We start from the raw sequence: 17,558 nt of genomic DNA on the forward strand, positions 1-17,558 counted from the left end.
TCAGATCTTCACTTGCATAGCTGGTTTTCTTTCCAAGAATCTATTTCTTTGCAGAGTATGTACACATCACAGACCCTGCAGCTTTAGTATTTTACATTGCACCTAGGATACTAGTTTTAAATATACGTTAGGGAATTTTTAACCCACACTTCAAAAAAGACATATAAGAGAAATAGGCTATTTTGAAGTTTAAGAATATTAATGATATAAGAAGTAGTGCCTTTCATATGATGCTGAAACCAATTTTCTTTTACTGTCAATCTGTAACCCAACCAAACTCTTTAGGGAAAACAGAGCACTGCCCCATTTATGCAATGATCTTTAACCCTTCCAACTACCCCTCCCATCCCAGCAACTGTATATCCAATTCAACCCTGAAAGACAGACAGGAAAGGCAGGTGAAAAAACTATAGCTCAAAGAAACACAGTAATTTCCTCTAGTACAAAATGACCACAGAATTGTGATTTTCCATTTACCATCCTTGTACTTGACAACATTACAGAAATCTTTAGAGTAGATTTTTGTAAGTTCCAAGGGACTTGCTCAATTAACATTAAAACTTCAAAAACCTGTCAAAGCCAAAATTATTTCTCTAGTTAGCTTCTTATGAAAATATAATAAGCTGAACAAAAACAGTTACATAGTTAATATACAAAATGTACTCTATTTAAAAATAAATAGCATAGATCTAAGAACAAGTCTTTCATACTGATAACTGCTTCATTCTCAAACAGGACATGAAATTGATAGAGATTCTCTTGCAGGCAATAGCCTCCCAGCTTCCCGTGTTTATTGGAATATTGCTCTCTGAACACGCATACAGTCAGAATTGTTAAATATATCCTCTTCTTCTGGAGTTAGTTGGATGTTATCTTTGACTGGAGACAGGGGATCTGGCTTCTTACAAGAAGGAAGCTTTTCAGAATCTCTGCAAAAGATAATATAATAAAATGAATTTATTGGGTGTTTTTAGGGTAGTGTTTATTCGAAAATAATCTACCTGGACAAAATAGAGGTATGTAAAGAGGATAAAACCCTCTACTGTATAATTTGTCTCAATTTATTATATGACACATTCAGGTTCTCCTCTGAGTATGCCCAATAAAATTTAAGTTTTGCTTCTTAGTACCCATGACTGCTTTCTAAATCACCTTTCAAAGTAGGTGCCAAGCCACTACTAAATATATACTAGCTAAGGCAGAATGGTTCCAATAAACAAACTTTAGTTCCAATAAACAAACTTTAGTTCTTTTCTCTCTAGAACCCTTCTCAAGTCTGGCTGAGGACCAGCATGAGTGAAGCATAAACAAATGTTTAAGCCCTATCTTTTTACCCCTCCCCTTCTTCCAACTTTTGGAAGGAAGTTCTATGTCTATAAAAATTAATCCTATCATGAAGATAACAAAACTGATTCTATGTCCTGTCGACAAAATTTCAACAGGAGTAATTAAGTCTTATTTTTCTAAAAGGCATTTAAGAATACTGTTGCACCCTTAATTTCCCTCTAGTAGCAGTTCTCAAAGTATGATCCACAGATGCCTAAAAATTCCCAAGACACTTTCAGGGGGTTTGTAAGATCAAAACTATTTTCATAATAATATTTAGACTTTATCTGCCTTTCTTACTGTGCTGACATTTGTACGGATAATCCAAAAGCAGAACTGAGTAAAGCTTTGATCCCTGTTTGATCCCTGTTCAGGGAACTAGATCCCACATGCATGCCACAACTAAGAGTTCGTATGCTGCAACTAAGAAGCCCGCATGTTGCAACTAAGAAGCCTGCATGCTGCAACTAAGAAAGATGCCGTGTGCCACAACTAAGACCCGGCACAGCCAAAATAAATAAATAAATATTTTTAAAAAAAAGTTTGAGAACTGCTGCTATATGGTTTAATCTAGACTTAACACAATGTAAAGTAAAAACATAATTGTCCAGCACTTATTACAAAGTGTTTCCACTCATACTATCTCATCTGATTGTGATAACATTTCTATTAGGTAAGGTTTAATCTTATCATCCCATGTAAGTCACCTCCCCCCTTCCCTCCCTCCCTTTCTCTTTGTGTTTATTCTTAGCACATTTGCTTTAATAAGAACAAGAAAATAAAGTAATTATAAATCTATGCTACTTTGTGGCTAATTTTGTTGTCTAACAGATGCAATTTGGTTCAAAAAATGTAGATATATAGAGGGTCAATTCTCTTAAAACAGTGTTTGCTACATACATTAGAAATCTGGTTAATTCATCATATAAACTCATTGATTCTTCCCATTTTAGATGTGATAATTTAGGGAAACAAACTGCTTTAAATCCAGAAGTACCATAGAGCATTACCTTCCCAAGTCTACAACAACATTCAGAAGGAAAGAAAAATAAGACACTTAAGGCCTGGAAAAGTAATTTGCTTAACAACAGAGAGACCCCAAAGCCAGATTGAGAACTGAGGTTTTTAGTTTGCCACGTTTTCACTAAAAGAAGGTACAGAAACTGAAGTTAAATATTCTTACAAAGAGTCAGTTAAAGGGACTAGTGGAAAATAATTTTCTTAGGGTAAGAGAAAAAGAAGTTGATTCATATGAAAATAGAAAGAGGAGACAGGGATTGAAATTACAGAAAAAAATATTTATCATTTTAGAATAAGTTACAAGATAACTCACTTTTTAAATACAAAATTTTTCCAGAGTTCATTGATTTTTATCTGCAATCCTGGCTTGTTCTCAGCATTATGATGATTTCTCTTATGGATGCTTGATGGCTTCTTGCTCAGCCCACTGACTCTGGCAGGTACTAAAGGTTTGATCTTGGTTGTAGAAAGACTGTCCACAGAACTAGATTTATACAGCCCAGGAACCTGAAGATTAAATGCCTGTTTTAATACTATTCTGTTAAAGCAACTACCTTTATTTAATTTCAAACTATTATTTATACACTGGAACAAAAAATAACCTAAAATCGATGTGCAAAAGTGTGCTTATAAACGTCTACAAAAATTATCATATTTTCACCAGGTAATACATGTACCTGGCACTAAATCAAGAGTATAAAAGAACAGACAGAAAAGTGAGTCTCCCTTACTCCCTCACTGCCTTTAGGCAGTCACTGCTACCAGTTTCCTGTACAACCACTGAATTCATTCACATACACACACACATACACCCCACACACAACTGGCAGCATACTACAAAATGTCATGTACTGTGTTTTTCTTGCCTAATATATCTTGATTTTACTTAACAATGTATCTTGGAGATTTTTCCATTTCACATGTAGAACTGAATTTTGTTTTGAATAGGTTGCCTGTTTTTTCCATTGTATAAATGTGCCATAATTTACTTAAACAGATCTCTACTGACATTTAAGTTGAATCCACTGATTTTTTTAATTGAGGTATAATTTACAACATTGTGTTAGTTTCAAGTGTATAGTAAAGTGACTCAGTTATATATACATATATATCATATATATATTCTTTTTCAGATTCTTTTCCATTATAGGTTATTACGAGATACTGAGCATAGTTCCCTGTGCTATACAATAGGTCCTTGTTGTTTATTTATTTTATATATAGTAGTAGGTATGTTAATCCCCAACTCCTAGTTTATCTCCCCACCCCTGCTCCTGCTATCCCCTTTGGTAACCATAAGTTTGTTTTCTATGTCTGTGAGTCTATTTCTGATTTGTAAATAAGTTCATTTATATCATTTTTTTTTAGATTCCACAAATAAGTGATATTATATGATATTTGTCTTTGTCTGACTTGATTTTTATGCTGTGTGAAATATGGAGCCATTAAAATTTTGTTGCTATTTTTTTTGGATAGTAGGAGTGTAGTAATATAAAACAAGGCTTTAAAATTAATGAATCTAGTAGAGGGTGTATAAAGAATGGAAGGACTCACACACGAAAGATGAAATCTTGAATTAGGATGTTGGTGATGGGAAAAGGGAGAGCAAGAAATAAGACAAAGAAAGAAACAGGATTTAGATAGGTATAGTTATTTGGTTGTTTTTCTTTAACCCCTGAAAAAGAAGGATCCAACTGGAGGTTATAAGGAAAGAGGACAACCGTAAGATTTTGAAACTAAGTGACATAGAACAAATATTATAATTTTATATAACTGATAAAAATACTCTGAGAAGTACTGGTTAGAGGTTAAAAAAACATGAGTTTGATTTTAGATACTGAATTTGGATATTAGGGAGCAAGAAGGAAGGTTCATCTGGGGAGTTGTCACCAAAACAGAAGTGACAGTTAAAACAATGACAATGCAAATCTGACAGAAAGAATAAAAATAATAAAAAGATGATGGTTTAATGTCCTCCTTTTGAGGACATTAAACCATCATCTTTAATATAGCTCCTTTTGAGAAAGTACTTTCTACATCTCTAATCCTATCATTGTGAATAATTTTGGTATCTTTCCAGACATTTTACTATGATTGTACAAACATACACACGTGTATTTTCCAGCATTTAAGCAAACAAAAATACCATGCTATTTATTGTGTTTAATATTGTTTAATAGCATGGTTTCCCTTTTCATTCAAAAGTAATATGGACATCTTTCCAAGAAAGTATCTGTTTGAAAAAGCCTTTCTCACTTAAAGATTTTTAAAAGAATCTTATATTTACATATTTTACATTCATATCCTTGTTATCTTTCAGTTTTATATTTATATAGTATGAGATGGGGACTTTCTTTCAAATAGATATGCCAGGCCATTTATTTAAAATTTTTGTAAAGGTTTTATGCTTTTAAAAATATGCATAAGAAAATAATATGTTAACTATATGAATATAGTTTTCTTGTATAAATATAAGAAAAATAATATAGGTTCACTATAGAAGAACATGAGAAAACAAAGAAAAAAAATTCACCTATATATCTGCCAGCCAAGAGCTAAAACCAACAACGTATTTAATGTATTTCACTCTCTTATTTCTAGGTATTTAGATTTTTTTCCCCCAATTTTTCATTATTGCAACCAATGCAAGAATAAGTGCTCTTGTATTTAAACTCTCATTATCTCCTTAGGCTCAAGTTTTAGAATGCACTTACTGGGTTAAATTATTTGAACTCTTTCAAATTGCTTTCCAGAAATGGCACAACAATTCTTACTCTCCTAAACATGTGATTATTCATCTCACTATACTCTTATAAAATGAGTAAATTAAAAACTTTTTTGGAAAAATGAGAGGTAAGAAATTATATTTTATTACTTTGATTTGCATTGATTACTAATAAGGTTGAATGTGCTTTTTATATGTTAATCAGCCATTTGTGCTTTTTCTTTTGTGATCTCTGTTCATGTCCCTTGCCCATTTTTAAGTCAGGAATTAGTATTTTGATATTTACAGGCAAGAACACTTAATATATAAAATAGGCTTTAACTTACAAGCTTTCATTATGCAGTCACACATATATTTACATAGTTTGATAAAAAAAAAAAGCTTGGCTTATCAGGTACCCAATTTCTAGAATGCCTTTTTGCAATATACATCAAAGCTTTAAACCATGTATGCCTTTGGACCAGTAATACCACTCCATAGAATTCACCCCTACGAAATAATCAAAAATGTGTACAATACTCAAATATTTACCAACAAAATCTTCGTTGTAGTACTCTTTGCTACAGCAAAAATTTTTAGGGTAAAGGACAAACATAAGAAGATTAGCTAAACCCATACAATGGCATATTTTATTCATTATAAGTAATGTTATGTAAGTACATAGAAAAAGTTCTTTATACTGTAAGAGAAAAATAGCAGGTTTCACAATTTACACACCTACAAATCATGCACAAATACGGTTCTAGATGGTTTGAAGGTAGACATTTTGTGTAAATAAGAATATAGGCATTTTGATTTTTAATTTTGCTTATATTTCTTATTGCCTGGTAATAAGCATGAGCTGCTTCTGAAATTTAAAAATAATTTAAGTAAGTGTTTTACCTTGTTCCTTAGAAGCGTGCCTTTTTTTGAAAAATGAAATAAGTATAGCTTGGATTTCTGATTACCTTGATTATCAAGTGACTTAAAATTGCAATCAGATTCCTAGATCCCCGAGATGAAAAAATAAAGCAAACTTAGATTTTTACTATCAAATTTTTATGACAACTGACCAATATTCAACAAAACATAAAACAAGTAAATTGAGAAAATCAGTGTAAATAAAATGTAATTTATCAGAAGAAAAAAGTATAAAAAGCATGAAATAGAATAAAAGAAAATTAATCTAATGTGGAAAGAACGGTGTTTGCTAGTTTCACTAAAGAAAACCAGCTGAAGAAGTAAACTGTGTAAAATATAAATTAAAAAGCTATAAGCAAAAAGAAAAAAAAAAACTATAAGCATGGGGGATGGTGGTGGGATGAATTGGGAGACTGGGATTGACATATATACACTAATACGTATAAAATAGATAACTAGTAAGAACATGCTGCATAGCACAGGGAACTCCACTTCGCTGTACAGTAGAAACGAATACAACATTGTAAAACAACTATACCTCAACAAAACAAAAAAACCCCCACAACATGGAGATCACTGTCCTGGGAGAAAGAAAAAAAAAAAGACATGCCAAGCATTTGCTGCCCTCCTTTTTAATGGACAGATGGCTGCAGTGATTCATTTCTTAATCACTTCAGGTCCAAACATATAAGAGTAATTTTCACTGAGTCTTTCCTGCCATGATTAAACCATACTGACATGATAGATCTCAATTCCTCCTCCCAAGTTTGCAATGTTGGGGACCTGGATCCTATAACAAAATCCATGTTCAGGGTCATCTTTGTACTGGATGTTCTGTGTATCCCCTTCCAAACTGTGAGCAAGGCACAAGCTGTGTCACATAATGTTAAAGCCAACCCAGTGTCTGGTATATTGTGATATTATCCAGAATCTACAACTGCTTCAGGCAATGGAAGACTATACTTGAAATTTTCATGCATCCCACATTGCCCCAAAGTAAAAAAGAAAGAAAGAAAAAAAAAAAACCTGTAAGCAGAGTCTCCAGAACCAGAGGAAGCACACAGGTCTTCTTAAAATTGAAGGTGTTTATGCTTGAGATGAAACTGACTTCTATCTATGCAAGAGGTATGCTTATGTGTACAAAGCAAAGAACAACACTGTAACTCAAGGTGGCAAAACCAGAGTAATCTAGGGAAAAATAACTCATGCTCATGGAAACAATGGCATGGGGTTCATGCCAAATTCTGAAGCAATCTTCCTGCTAAAGCCATTGGACACAGAATCCACGTGATGCTGTACCCCTTCAAGGATTTAAACTTTTTGGAAAGTAAATAAATAAAAGTGTGGATTTGTTCTCTTGTTAAAAAAAAAAAAAGTCTCCTGCTGTAACATCATTTGTAAACTTGGCTAATAGTTTTCATAAATTACTAGCTACAAAAGGTTGAACCAGTATAGTTTACATCTCTTTTTCATTGTGTAACATGTTCAACATTAAAGAGAAAAAAGGCATATACTTTCAAGAAGTAGAGTAGCACTGTATCAAATGCACAGTTACCTTCAGCAAAGACTTTTAAGACCTACCCTCTACACCCCAATCCCATCATGTAAGACTTTTCTATAGACAGAATTATCTGGATTCCCACAAAAGTCAAATAAAAAAGGACAATGAATGCAAATTCAGAAGGCTTTACATTTCTGCATTTTTCAAGAGGTTTTTTTTAAATATTTATCTTGAGATTCTACATAGTATTATATATTTAAAACAATCCAAAAGTAAAAAATACTCCATTAATTTGGGTTGTAACTTACAGAAACTCTAACATTTCTTGCTTATAGTAGTGATGACTCTGGGCTGTATCATTTCTTAAAATAAAGATCAAGAGTAAGATCCTAAGATTAATTAATCTCCAATACTGTTAATGAACTCAGTATACATAGAATACATGGTTGTTGCTTTTCACAGTGAACCACCAGTGGAAGTCTCCAATGAATTTTCTTCAGAACCATACAGTAAAACCTGATATTCAAAATGAAGCCCCAGTGGCACTGTGGTTCTCTAAAACATTTTCTGAATAAAGAAAGATTACACAGTTTTTATGTTACCTGCTATTGTCCCAATTGTTTGACGATTAATTCATTTATGCAAAGAGGAATTTACCACATCTGGTGGCAAGAGATGACTTAATGAATGATTCTTAGTTAGTCTGTTTGTTTTTGAGGGGAGAGAATTTATGTTTCTATAATTGATAATCACAAAAATGGTTAGCCCCGAAGACAGAAGTGTGGAGAGTTCTGTCAGCATGATGAGCCCATAGGCTGTGAGCTGGTAAGGTTTCTCAGTAAAACATGCTAAAAGCTTTACAAAGTTAGTAAAGCAGGAAGATGTCTGCTGGAAAAGGAACAAGAACACCCGAAAGGAGCTCAGCAGACCTGAAAGTATCCTCACAAATAGACAGTGATTTTTAAAGAAAGATGTTCAAGAAATAGCAACTGTGATGGTACCCAAATGGTACCATGAGAAAAATGCAGTAAGATGTGGAAAATGAAAAAGATGACATTAAAATGGAGGCTCAGGGGTTCCCTGGTGGCGCAGTGGTTGGGAGTCCGCCTGCCGATGCAGGCGACACGGGTTCTTGCCCCGGTGCGGGAAGATCCCACAGGCCGCGGAGCGGCTGGGCCCATGAGCCATGGCCGCTGAGCCTGCGCGTCCAGAGCCTGTGCTCCACAACGGGAGAGGCCACAACAGTGAGAGGCCTGCATACCGCAAAAAACAAATGAACAAAAAAGGAGGCTCATGTTAAAAGAAACAGTCTTCTAGAACAGTATGGATAAACTGAAGGCAAAGTGAGTGAATGGGAAAAGAAAAGCAAAAGCCTCAAGGGCTTGGTTTGGCATACTCTTACTTAAAAAACACTACATGGAATGGATTTTGGATTTGAATATATTAATTGATTTCCGCTTTCTCCAAATGAAAACAATTTGCTTCCATATTGTAACTAGGCTTTTGTCTTTGAGTCCAATACAACTCAAGTTTCCTTTAGGAACTTGAATAAAATACTTCCCTTTTTATAAACACAAGATATACTGATTTATTAGATGTTTAATATTCAGGATTATCAGACCTCAAAGTTCTGTCAAATATTACCAAGCCTGTAATTGTTCTTACAACTTGGTAACTGTAGTTGTGAACATAAAATGAAGTATGTTAAATTGATAAATTTAAGATAACTCAGATTAAAGAATGTTATTATGCCATCATGTCATTTTAAAATATGATGTCACTGGGTCTTATGAGCAGTACTTACCTGGAGCTTTGATTTTACTTAAGTAAGGATAAAGATATTTTACAAATTAAAAAAATGGCTAGGATGCTTTTATTAATTTACACAGAATAACATAAAATCACTTGTATTACTATTTTGTTTTGTCATAAATGGGAACTGCAAAAAGAATAGTAAGAGTAAATAAAAAAATGTATTTCTGAAGTACTAAAACTTACGATGAACACCATCCCATTAACAGGGCCATTTCATTATAAGGTTTCAAATGTTGTCTGAATTCAAGAGTATATTAAGGATTTAAATATTAAATTTATAATAACTTTTCATGAAGCTTATCATTCTGCTTAGGTCTTAAGTGTTCCACAACTTGAGACACCTATCAATGGAACACAGTGATTCAAGAAATATAGTTAGATTAAATGTATAAGAGTCTAAAATACAGAGAAGCCCTTCAGATGAATAAAACATGAACTTTCTACACAGTAAGATCTAGAATGAAAAATTAAAACAATCAATTATTTCCATAATGTAGGCAAAATTTCCTCAATTGTCTGATAAACACCCTATTTTCTCTTACATATGAATTTGAAAACAAACGCTTCATAATGTGACTTACCTCTGAATCTAAATCCTTACTAGAAGGCTGAGAAAGTTTTGAGGCATTTAAACTGTCTGGTGATAAGTCCATGCTTTCCTGAGACTGTGAAGACCAATCCACTTCATGTAAGGGATGAGATTCATCACTTGACTCATCACTCTTTAACTGAGATACATCAGACGGCTCATTATTCTCAGGCAGACAGATGGGAGAATCACTCTTTCTAAGGAACTGCTGCAATGCTGTGCTTGGAGAGGGGCTTGGTGTTCTTGAAAACTCTCCAAGACTTCCAGACCAACTGAAACAACTTCTTAGTGTACCCGAGGTGGGTGGTGAGATGGTCCTCGTGAATCTGCTGGTCTTAAAAGACTGAGACTCTTCAGCAATCACAGTCTCATCATCTGGAATATGCTCACTTGAATTATGTGCTACACTGATATCTAACAACTTCTTGCCATCTAGACAATCTGATTCATTTACATTAGCTTCTTTATCTGTGACAGCAGTTTCATCTAGAGACTGGCTGCTTGCTTTCTTTGATATACAGTCAGCAGAACCCAGAGAATTGGAAAAAAACCTAACAGAAAAAACAACAGAAAGAATGCAGAAGTATTTTAGAGTTTTCTCACAAAGGTGACAAGATTCATAATGGAAAAATGGTTCTTTTAAAAAAATCTCATCAATATATTAATTTCATAAAGGCAAAATAGATTTTACACATGGCTGATACTCAAATATTTGAACAGATATAGAAATATGCAACAGAAAGGACACTTTATAACTATGGCCTCTTATTTTGTAAAAGCAAAATAAATTAGCCATTTGCCCCTCATCTTAGCTTACCTCCTAGTAGTAGCAAGCCATCTGGGAACTTGTAGTAGTATACTAATCTACCAAGCTTTTTATATACCCTGTAAACTTCTACACTAATTTAAATATTGAGGTTAAGACTTTCAAATCAATTATTCAATTCTGTATTACTAAAGAGGTATTACTTATTCAGGGTAGCAGCTTTAAAAAAAATCACTTTTAAAAACTCCAATATAGGGCTTCCCTGGTGGCGCAGTGGTTGAGAGTCCGCCTGCCAATGCAGGGGACACGGGTTCATGCCCCGGTCCGGAAAGATCCCACATGCCGTGGAGCGGCTAGGCCCGTAATCCATGGCCGCTGAGCCTGTGCGTCCGGAGCCTGTGCTCCGCAACGGGAGAGGCCACAGCAGTGAGAGGCCCGCGTACCGCAAAAAAAACCCAAAAAAAACTCCAATATAAATGAAACAAAGATCAGTATCATTACTGGGAAGGATGTATTCAAGGAGTGTTTTTAGGTTTAAAAAGAAAATCTTAGAGTGTATGATCAGCTAAATATGAAACTCAAAGAGAATTTACCTCATTAATAAGCATTAGTTCAAATCCAAGATGATTAAACAGAATATTTACTAAATGCTGGAGAGTAAATATCCTCTCTTATCTTTACATCAAACCCTTAGCTGATGTGTACAGGGCAGGAAGGAAGCAGCACGTAAAAGGAAAAGTCTTACTTGGTTTTTCACTGAGCAAGAAACATCAGCTCCCTTTTAAGCAAACAATAACCCCTATGATATCCAAACATTTTTCTATGTATTATTTCGTAGGTAAGAGAAGTTTGAGTAACAGAGCCCAAGGTTATAAAATTAATCAACTAAAGAACAGAATTAAAACCCAGAACCCCTCCTAGTTCACAGCTGTTTCTTTCCAAACAGCCTATGGTGTGACTTAACTGATAATTATATTTCTAGATCTGAGAAAATAAATAGGCATTATTCTAGGATAAGTATCTATATAATAAAGATAAGACTTAAAACAGACTTCCAAAAAGCAAACAGATTGGAGACAATCTTTTGCATATTTAATACCTCCTGTTATGTTATATTAAAAAGAATGGGGTGGGAATGACCACTGGCATATATATTAGTGACTGGGTACTGTGCCAGGTGTCTGATATATATAACTTCTGCTAGTCTTAAAACAGTCTTATGCATATGACCATCCATATTTTATAGTTAAAAAAATAGGCTCAGGGAAGTTAAATGGCATATGAAAGATCACTCAACTAATTAAATGATAGAGTGAGAATTCAAGTCCAGGCCTATAAGATTGTGTGCTCCTTTCAAGGTACCATGCCAACTATGACTAGGAATCTTTCCTAACACTAATACTAACTATACAACCCTGGGAAAGTTTCTTAACCTCTAAGAGCCTCAATTTCTTAGCCCAAAATAGAGAAAATAACGCCAACCTGAATATCTCGTAATACTGTTGTGAGGAATAACATATAAAAGAACTTTGAAAATCAGCTAAGAAAACTAATTTAACAATATCTAATTATTATTAGATATTGCTCTATAATCTAGATCACAAAATTATACATCAAAGATTTACTCCCAATTATTATTTCACAGGAGGTTGATGCAGAAAAAAATATTTCTGCAAGCATTTAATGTGTCCTCTGAACAATTTCTTAGCGAAACTACTAACTAAGCTATATAAAGCAGCTATTTACAGCTTCAGACAGAGATTTCATTAAGCTTCCACAATGACTTGATAGCCAAGACCTGTAGAGACACACAAACATTATTCTCATTAGCTGTCTCCAAAGAGGCAGAAAAAGGAAATTCTAGTTTCACCTAAATATAAAGAAAAAGAAGCACTAAGAGGCAGAGAAATGAAATCTTATTTTCACCCAAATGGAAAAATAAAACACGAGTTCCAAAAATTTCTCTGAATGGCAGAAGTCAACTTTCTAGAATGTATAAATCAGCATAAATCATCTAGAACCCTATTTTCCATCTTTTGAGGCCTACTTCTTTATTATTCCACTGTTAACAAGCACCTTTAATGAGGGTGACTAACAAAGGAAGAATCAAAATGATCATTTCATTGTACTGTGAATGTTTCCTTGGCAAGACTTGATGGGAGAAGGGTTTGAAACATCCCCTAAAGGAGGCTTAGGGATTATCAGTGGTTCATTCCTTCATGTCCTTCTCCTATCATCATGGTTAGACAAATCTGGCTGCAACCTAGTTTATTAAACTTGAAAAATAAAAAATATTCATTCTAAGTCTTCTAGAGAAATACAGGGGCTGATAAAGTTTCTCTTTCTTAAAGTTACTAAATCATGCCTAAATAACTTCTAACACTTAAATTTCCTGTTTCTAGTTGTGGTACCACTATCCGAAGTCAATAAAATAAGAACTATTTATTGTATGTTTATCATCTGTTGGGCAATATTTTACGCACTTTACTTATGGTAATAATTTAATTCTATCAGCTATCCTAAGATTGTTATACTTGTTAGCCTTGAAGAAACAGAAGCACCCAGAAATTAACTTGCTCAAGTCAAACATCTCATGAGTAAATAGGACAGGATTTAAATCCAGGTGGTCTAACCCCAGAGTCCAAATTCCTAACCCCTAAGTTATACTGACCCTTCAAATTCTCATCTTCACTAGCAGGGACTATGGCAACAGCCTAACTAATCTTTCTGCTCAGCTTTGGCCCTCTAGAATCCATTCTTCACAGTGTGTTCAGAGTGGTCTATCTAAACCAGGAATCAAATCATACTCCTCCCTTGATTAAAACCTTCTAAATGTTTCCCATCACCCCTAAAGACTCAAGTTCCTTAGATTGGCTTACAAGCCTTTCATGAACTGGCTTGCTTATTTCCGCTCCCTCATCATCTACATTTCTGCTCCCTTTTCATCCTTTTCCCAACTTACATTGTGGCAGAAGTAATAACAGCAGTGATCAACAGCAAATAGTTAACCCCATGCTCCGTGCTGTTGCTCACCTCCATGCCTCTGTCCAAGCTGCATGAGTCTGCTGGGAAAGTATCTGGCTCCCTTCTTTGCTTCACCCACTCATCATTTAAACCTAGGTAACAGCACCTAACACTCATCCCTTCCCTCCCACCACTTCCAACCATTGCCTCAGCATTAGATGCCCTCAAAACACCTCATGTATGATTTTGTCATTGTACTTACCACGCTGTATGGAAAGATTTTGTTACTGACCTACTTCTCCAACTACGAAAAACTGCATGTTTCTCAAGAGCAAAAACTATGTCTCTCATTTTTGTAACCCAGCATCTAGTATGGTATCAGATTATCAATTAATATGAGAAATCCATAGTCATCTGCATTTAAATAGATTTCTAAAAATACTTTGCAAAATTATATTTAGCTCTTAAAGAAACTAAAAAAATAGAAACAAAGTGGGGGGGGAGGAACCCCCAAAGTAACAGAGTTTTTCTAATGCAAAATGTAGTAAGGTCTACAATTCTTATTTTGGTTCTCCATGGAGAGATTACAAAAGTAACAGAAGTTCAAGGGACAGTGGAACTAAAGCAATACATGATAAAAAACTGTAATTGGATTAAGCCAGGTCTTACACCTATCCCATTAGATTCAATGTTATTCAAGACATTTAAAATAAATACCAACAGAGTATATAATACAACAGACACACAACATTCTATAGATATAACTATACCTGCTTCTGGTTCCTGGAACCACAACTGCACCACTTTCTTCATTTTTTCTCTGTAAAAATGTTGCAAATTTGTTTCTTGTCCTAGGTGGTGTGCTTAAGCTTTTTTTAATAGTATTTCCATCTACCAGGTCAGGCATAAACCGTTCAGAAGAGTTCAATAATTTATCACCTTCACAACTATTTTTCTTGATCTTCTTTGTAAAGGAAGTAGAATACTGACCAAATAGATCATCTTCTGATAGCTCTTCTAAGTAAAAACAAAATTATCTGTAAATCTTTATTTCATGTATAGTTAGACATTCGGTCTTAGTTTCACAGTCCATGTCCTATTGTCCTAAAGATGAAGTCTTATTTTTTTTTAAACTATGCATCAGAAAAGGAAGTAAAGAATGACTTAAAAAAAATTCCCTTGGCTGTGTTTTACGATTTCAAACATTGGCTATGATTTAATGTCAATTATTTGTACTATTTTATGTGAAATTACCTAAACCAAAATTTCAGGGTACAATCAATTCTGTAAGGCTCTACACTCATTATACAATAAGGGCCTAATTCTGAATGTAAAAAAAAAAAAAAAAAAGGAATTAAATGTATGATTAAACTAATGTTTGGTTCAAAAAATTTTTTCAACATTAAAAAAAAATATGTTTCAAGGAGCTATATATACACACCATCACTGAGTTACGGTTTTTGAGGTGTATTTGATTGTCCTATAATTTGTGTTCTAGCTCTTATCTTCATTACATAGCTATGGGGCTCTAGAAGACTGCTGTGTAACGAACACATTTTATTGGTATAAGAATAAATCATAAGACTAAACAATGTAAGATGTTACAGCTGAAATGGGCAAGGACATAGAGATAGCATTACGGTACTTTTAATTAGTCCAACTAATTCTCAGTCTGAATAGCTTCCACTCACATGGGAGTAAATGCTCATGACTCTAAGAAGTTGGTAAAACAGTTGAGGATGCCAAAATACTACAGACCAGGTGATGCCTCAAATTCAAAAATGTATAGAGTAAAAAAAACCTATAGGTCAGTAAACTTGTAAAAATCTGTTTATTATGCAGGGAATTGGGAGCTCTTACAGAAGACGAAAAAAATAAACATCGTAAGATCCCCAGCAAGGCTTCACCAAGAAGCCACACCACACTAATCTCATTTTCTTTTTATAAGGTTGTTAGACTAGCTATTTGGAGAAATTCATAGACTTAGTATACACATTTTAAGCGAAACTTTAAGACATACTTGAGCCATACTCCTCAAATTTCCAGGTGACATAATACCCATGTTAGAAGACAATATAAAGGTTCAAAAAAAATAATAATAATAGGCAGAACAATGGATTATAATGAATTAAGATTACCTCAGTAAGGATAATGTAACCCATATTTAAGTTAAAAAATATAACTACCTGGCTTAACAGCAACTGGTGGAAACTCAGTAAATGCCAGCAAAATGACAAGAATACTACTAAAAGCTCATGTTATCTTAGTTTGCAGTAGTAAAAGCAGCTTCTGGATGAAGGACTGAAATAGTGCCACAATTCTAAATATGATCTATGGTAAGCAGACCACATCTCAACAACCACTCACTGTAGTAGTTACAAATTATTAAAAAATTTGTATTGTATCCAAAGCATAACCTGGATAAGGAACTTTTAGCTTGCAAAAGAAATTTAGGAGGGTCACAATGGCTGTCTCTAAATATATGAAGGGCTGTCACATTAAAGAGGGAAACTGTTTTTTGTTCTGTTTTTGTGTTTGTGTGTTTGTGTGTGTGCCTGTGGACAAAATCCATTGATAAATGGTAGTTATAACGAAGCAGACTTAGTCTGACATAGGTAATTTACTGATGAGCTCTCTACATAAAATGAATAAGCCTATCTTGATGGTAGAAGAAGGGAAGGAACTAATATGTACAGTGTACCTGCTATGTACCAGGGCTTTTTTATATGTTATATCACGTATACAAAAATTTGTGAGATAGGCAATATTGTTCCCATTTCAGAAGAGGAAACAAAGGTTCAGAGATATTATCATGAAAAAGATTTAGGTTCATAAGGAATCAGGACATTTTGGCCAAACATGAATAATCTATACCTAAATTTAAAAGATAAGGGCATGAACTAAAAGTTTGCAAGGGCTTTGTTTTGTTTTTGTTGTCAGATATTCATTCATGTAATGTCTGAGGGAAAGAAGGAAGAGAGAAGAAATGGATTCTTTCCATTTCTAAGCATATTCTATGGTGGAAAGAAAAAACCTTTTCCCAATACCTAGTATTCCATTCTCAGCACTTTTGTTCAACACTGTAATGGAGGTTCCAGTAGGCAAGAAAAAGAAATAAAAGGTATCCAGACTGGAAAAGGAGAAGCAAGACTATCTTTATTTGCAGGTGATAGGATTGCCTACATAGAGAATCCTAGAGAGTCTAAAAAGAGATACTAGAACTAATAAGTGATTTTAGTAAGGTTGCAAAACACAAGATTAATATACAAAAATCAAGTGTATTTCTATATACTAGCAATGAACCAGAAATTGAAATTAAAAATACCATTTACAACAGCATCAAAAATGTGCAAGACCTGTAAACTGAAAACTACAAAGCATCGCTGAAGACTTAAACTAAAGAAGACTTAAACAAATGGATCAGAAAACTTAATATTGTTAAGATGTCAATTCTCCCCAAACTTATATATGGATTCAACTAAATCCCAATCAAAATCTCAGCAGGCTTTTTTTTTTTTTTTTTTTTAAGAAATTGACAAGTTGATTCTAAAATTTGTATGGAAATGTGAAGAACACAGAATAGCCAAAACAACTTTTCAAAAGAAGAACAAACTTAGGGACTTACACTACCAGATTTACACTACGAGATTTCAAGATTGACTATAAAAGCTACAGAAATCAAGACAGTGTGTCTGGCATAAAGACAGGAAAAGAGACCAATGGTACAGACCTGCACATATGTGGTCAACTGATTGTCAACAAATGTGCCAAGGCAATTGAATGGAAAAAGGATAATCTTTTTAACAAATGGTGTTGGAACAATTGGATTGCCATATACAAAAGAAAGTGAACCTTGATCCTTACCTCACACCATATAAAAAATTAATTCAAAATAGATCAAAGGCCTAAATATAAGAACCAAAACTATAAAGCTTCTAAACTGTGACCAATT

General features: G+C 34.0%; 1 protein-coding gene across 2 annotated transcripts in view; it reads right to left on the bottom strand.

The window, feature by feature from the left end:
• Window positions 1-643: 643 nt before the first annotated feature.
• The window catches only part of EXO1 (exonuclease 1), a 38,534-nt gene continuing 21,619 nt past the window's right edge, over window positions 644-17,558 (bottom strand). For both annotated transcript variants that reach the window (XM_029229601.1, XM_029229600.1), the window contains exons 10-14: window positions 14,377-14,623; window positions 9,869-10,427; window positions 5,954-6,055; window positions 2,660-2,853; window positions 644-929 (exon numbers count right to left, since the gene is read on the bottom strand). In XM_029229601.1, the coding sequence (XP_029085434.1) occupies window positions 791-929; window positions 2,660-2,853; window positions 5,954-6,055; window positions 9,869-10,427; window positions 14,377-14,623 (1,241 nt within the window). In that variant the 3' untranslated portion in view covers window positions 644-790. The remainder of the gene's footprint in view (window positions 930-2,659; window positions 2,854-5,953; window positions 6,056-9,868; window positions 10,428-14,376; window positions 14,624-17,558) is intronic.

The sequence above is a fragment of the Monodon monoceros genome, unplaced genomic scaffold, assembly GCF_005190385.1.
Source record: "Monodon monoceros isolate NGI ecotype Baffin Bay Population unplaced genomic scaffold, NGI_Narwhal_1 Super_Scaffold_18, whole genome shotgun sequence".
Classification (NCBI taxonomy): Eukaryota; Metazoa; Chordata; class Mammalia; order Artiodactyla; family Monodontidae; genus Monodon; species Monodon monoceros.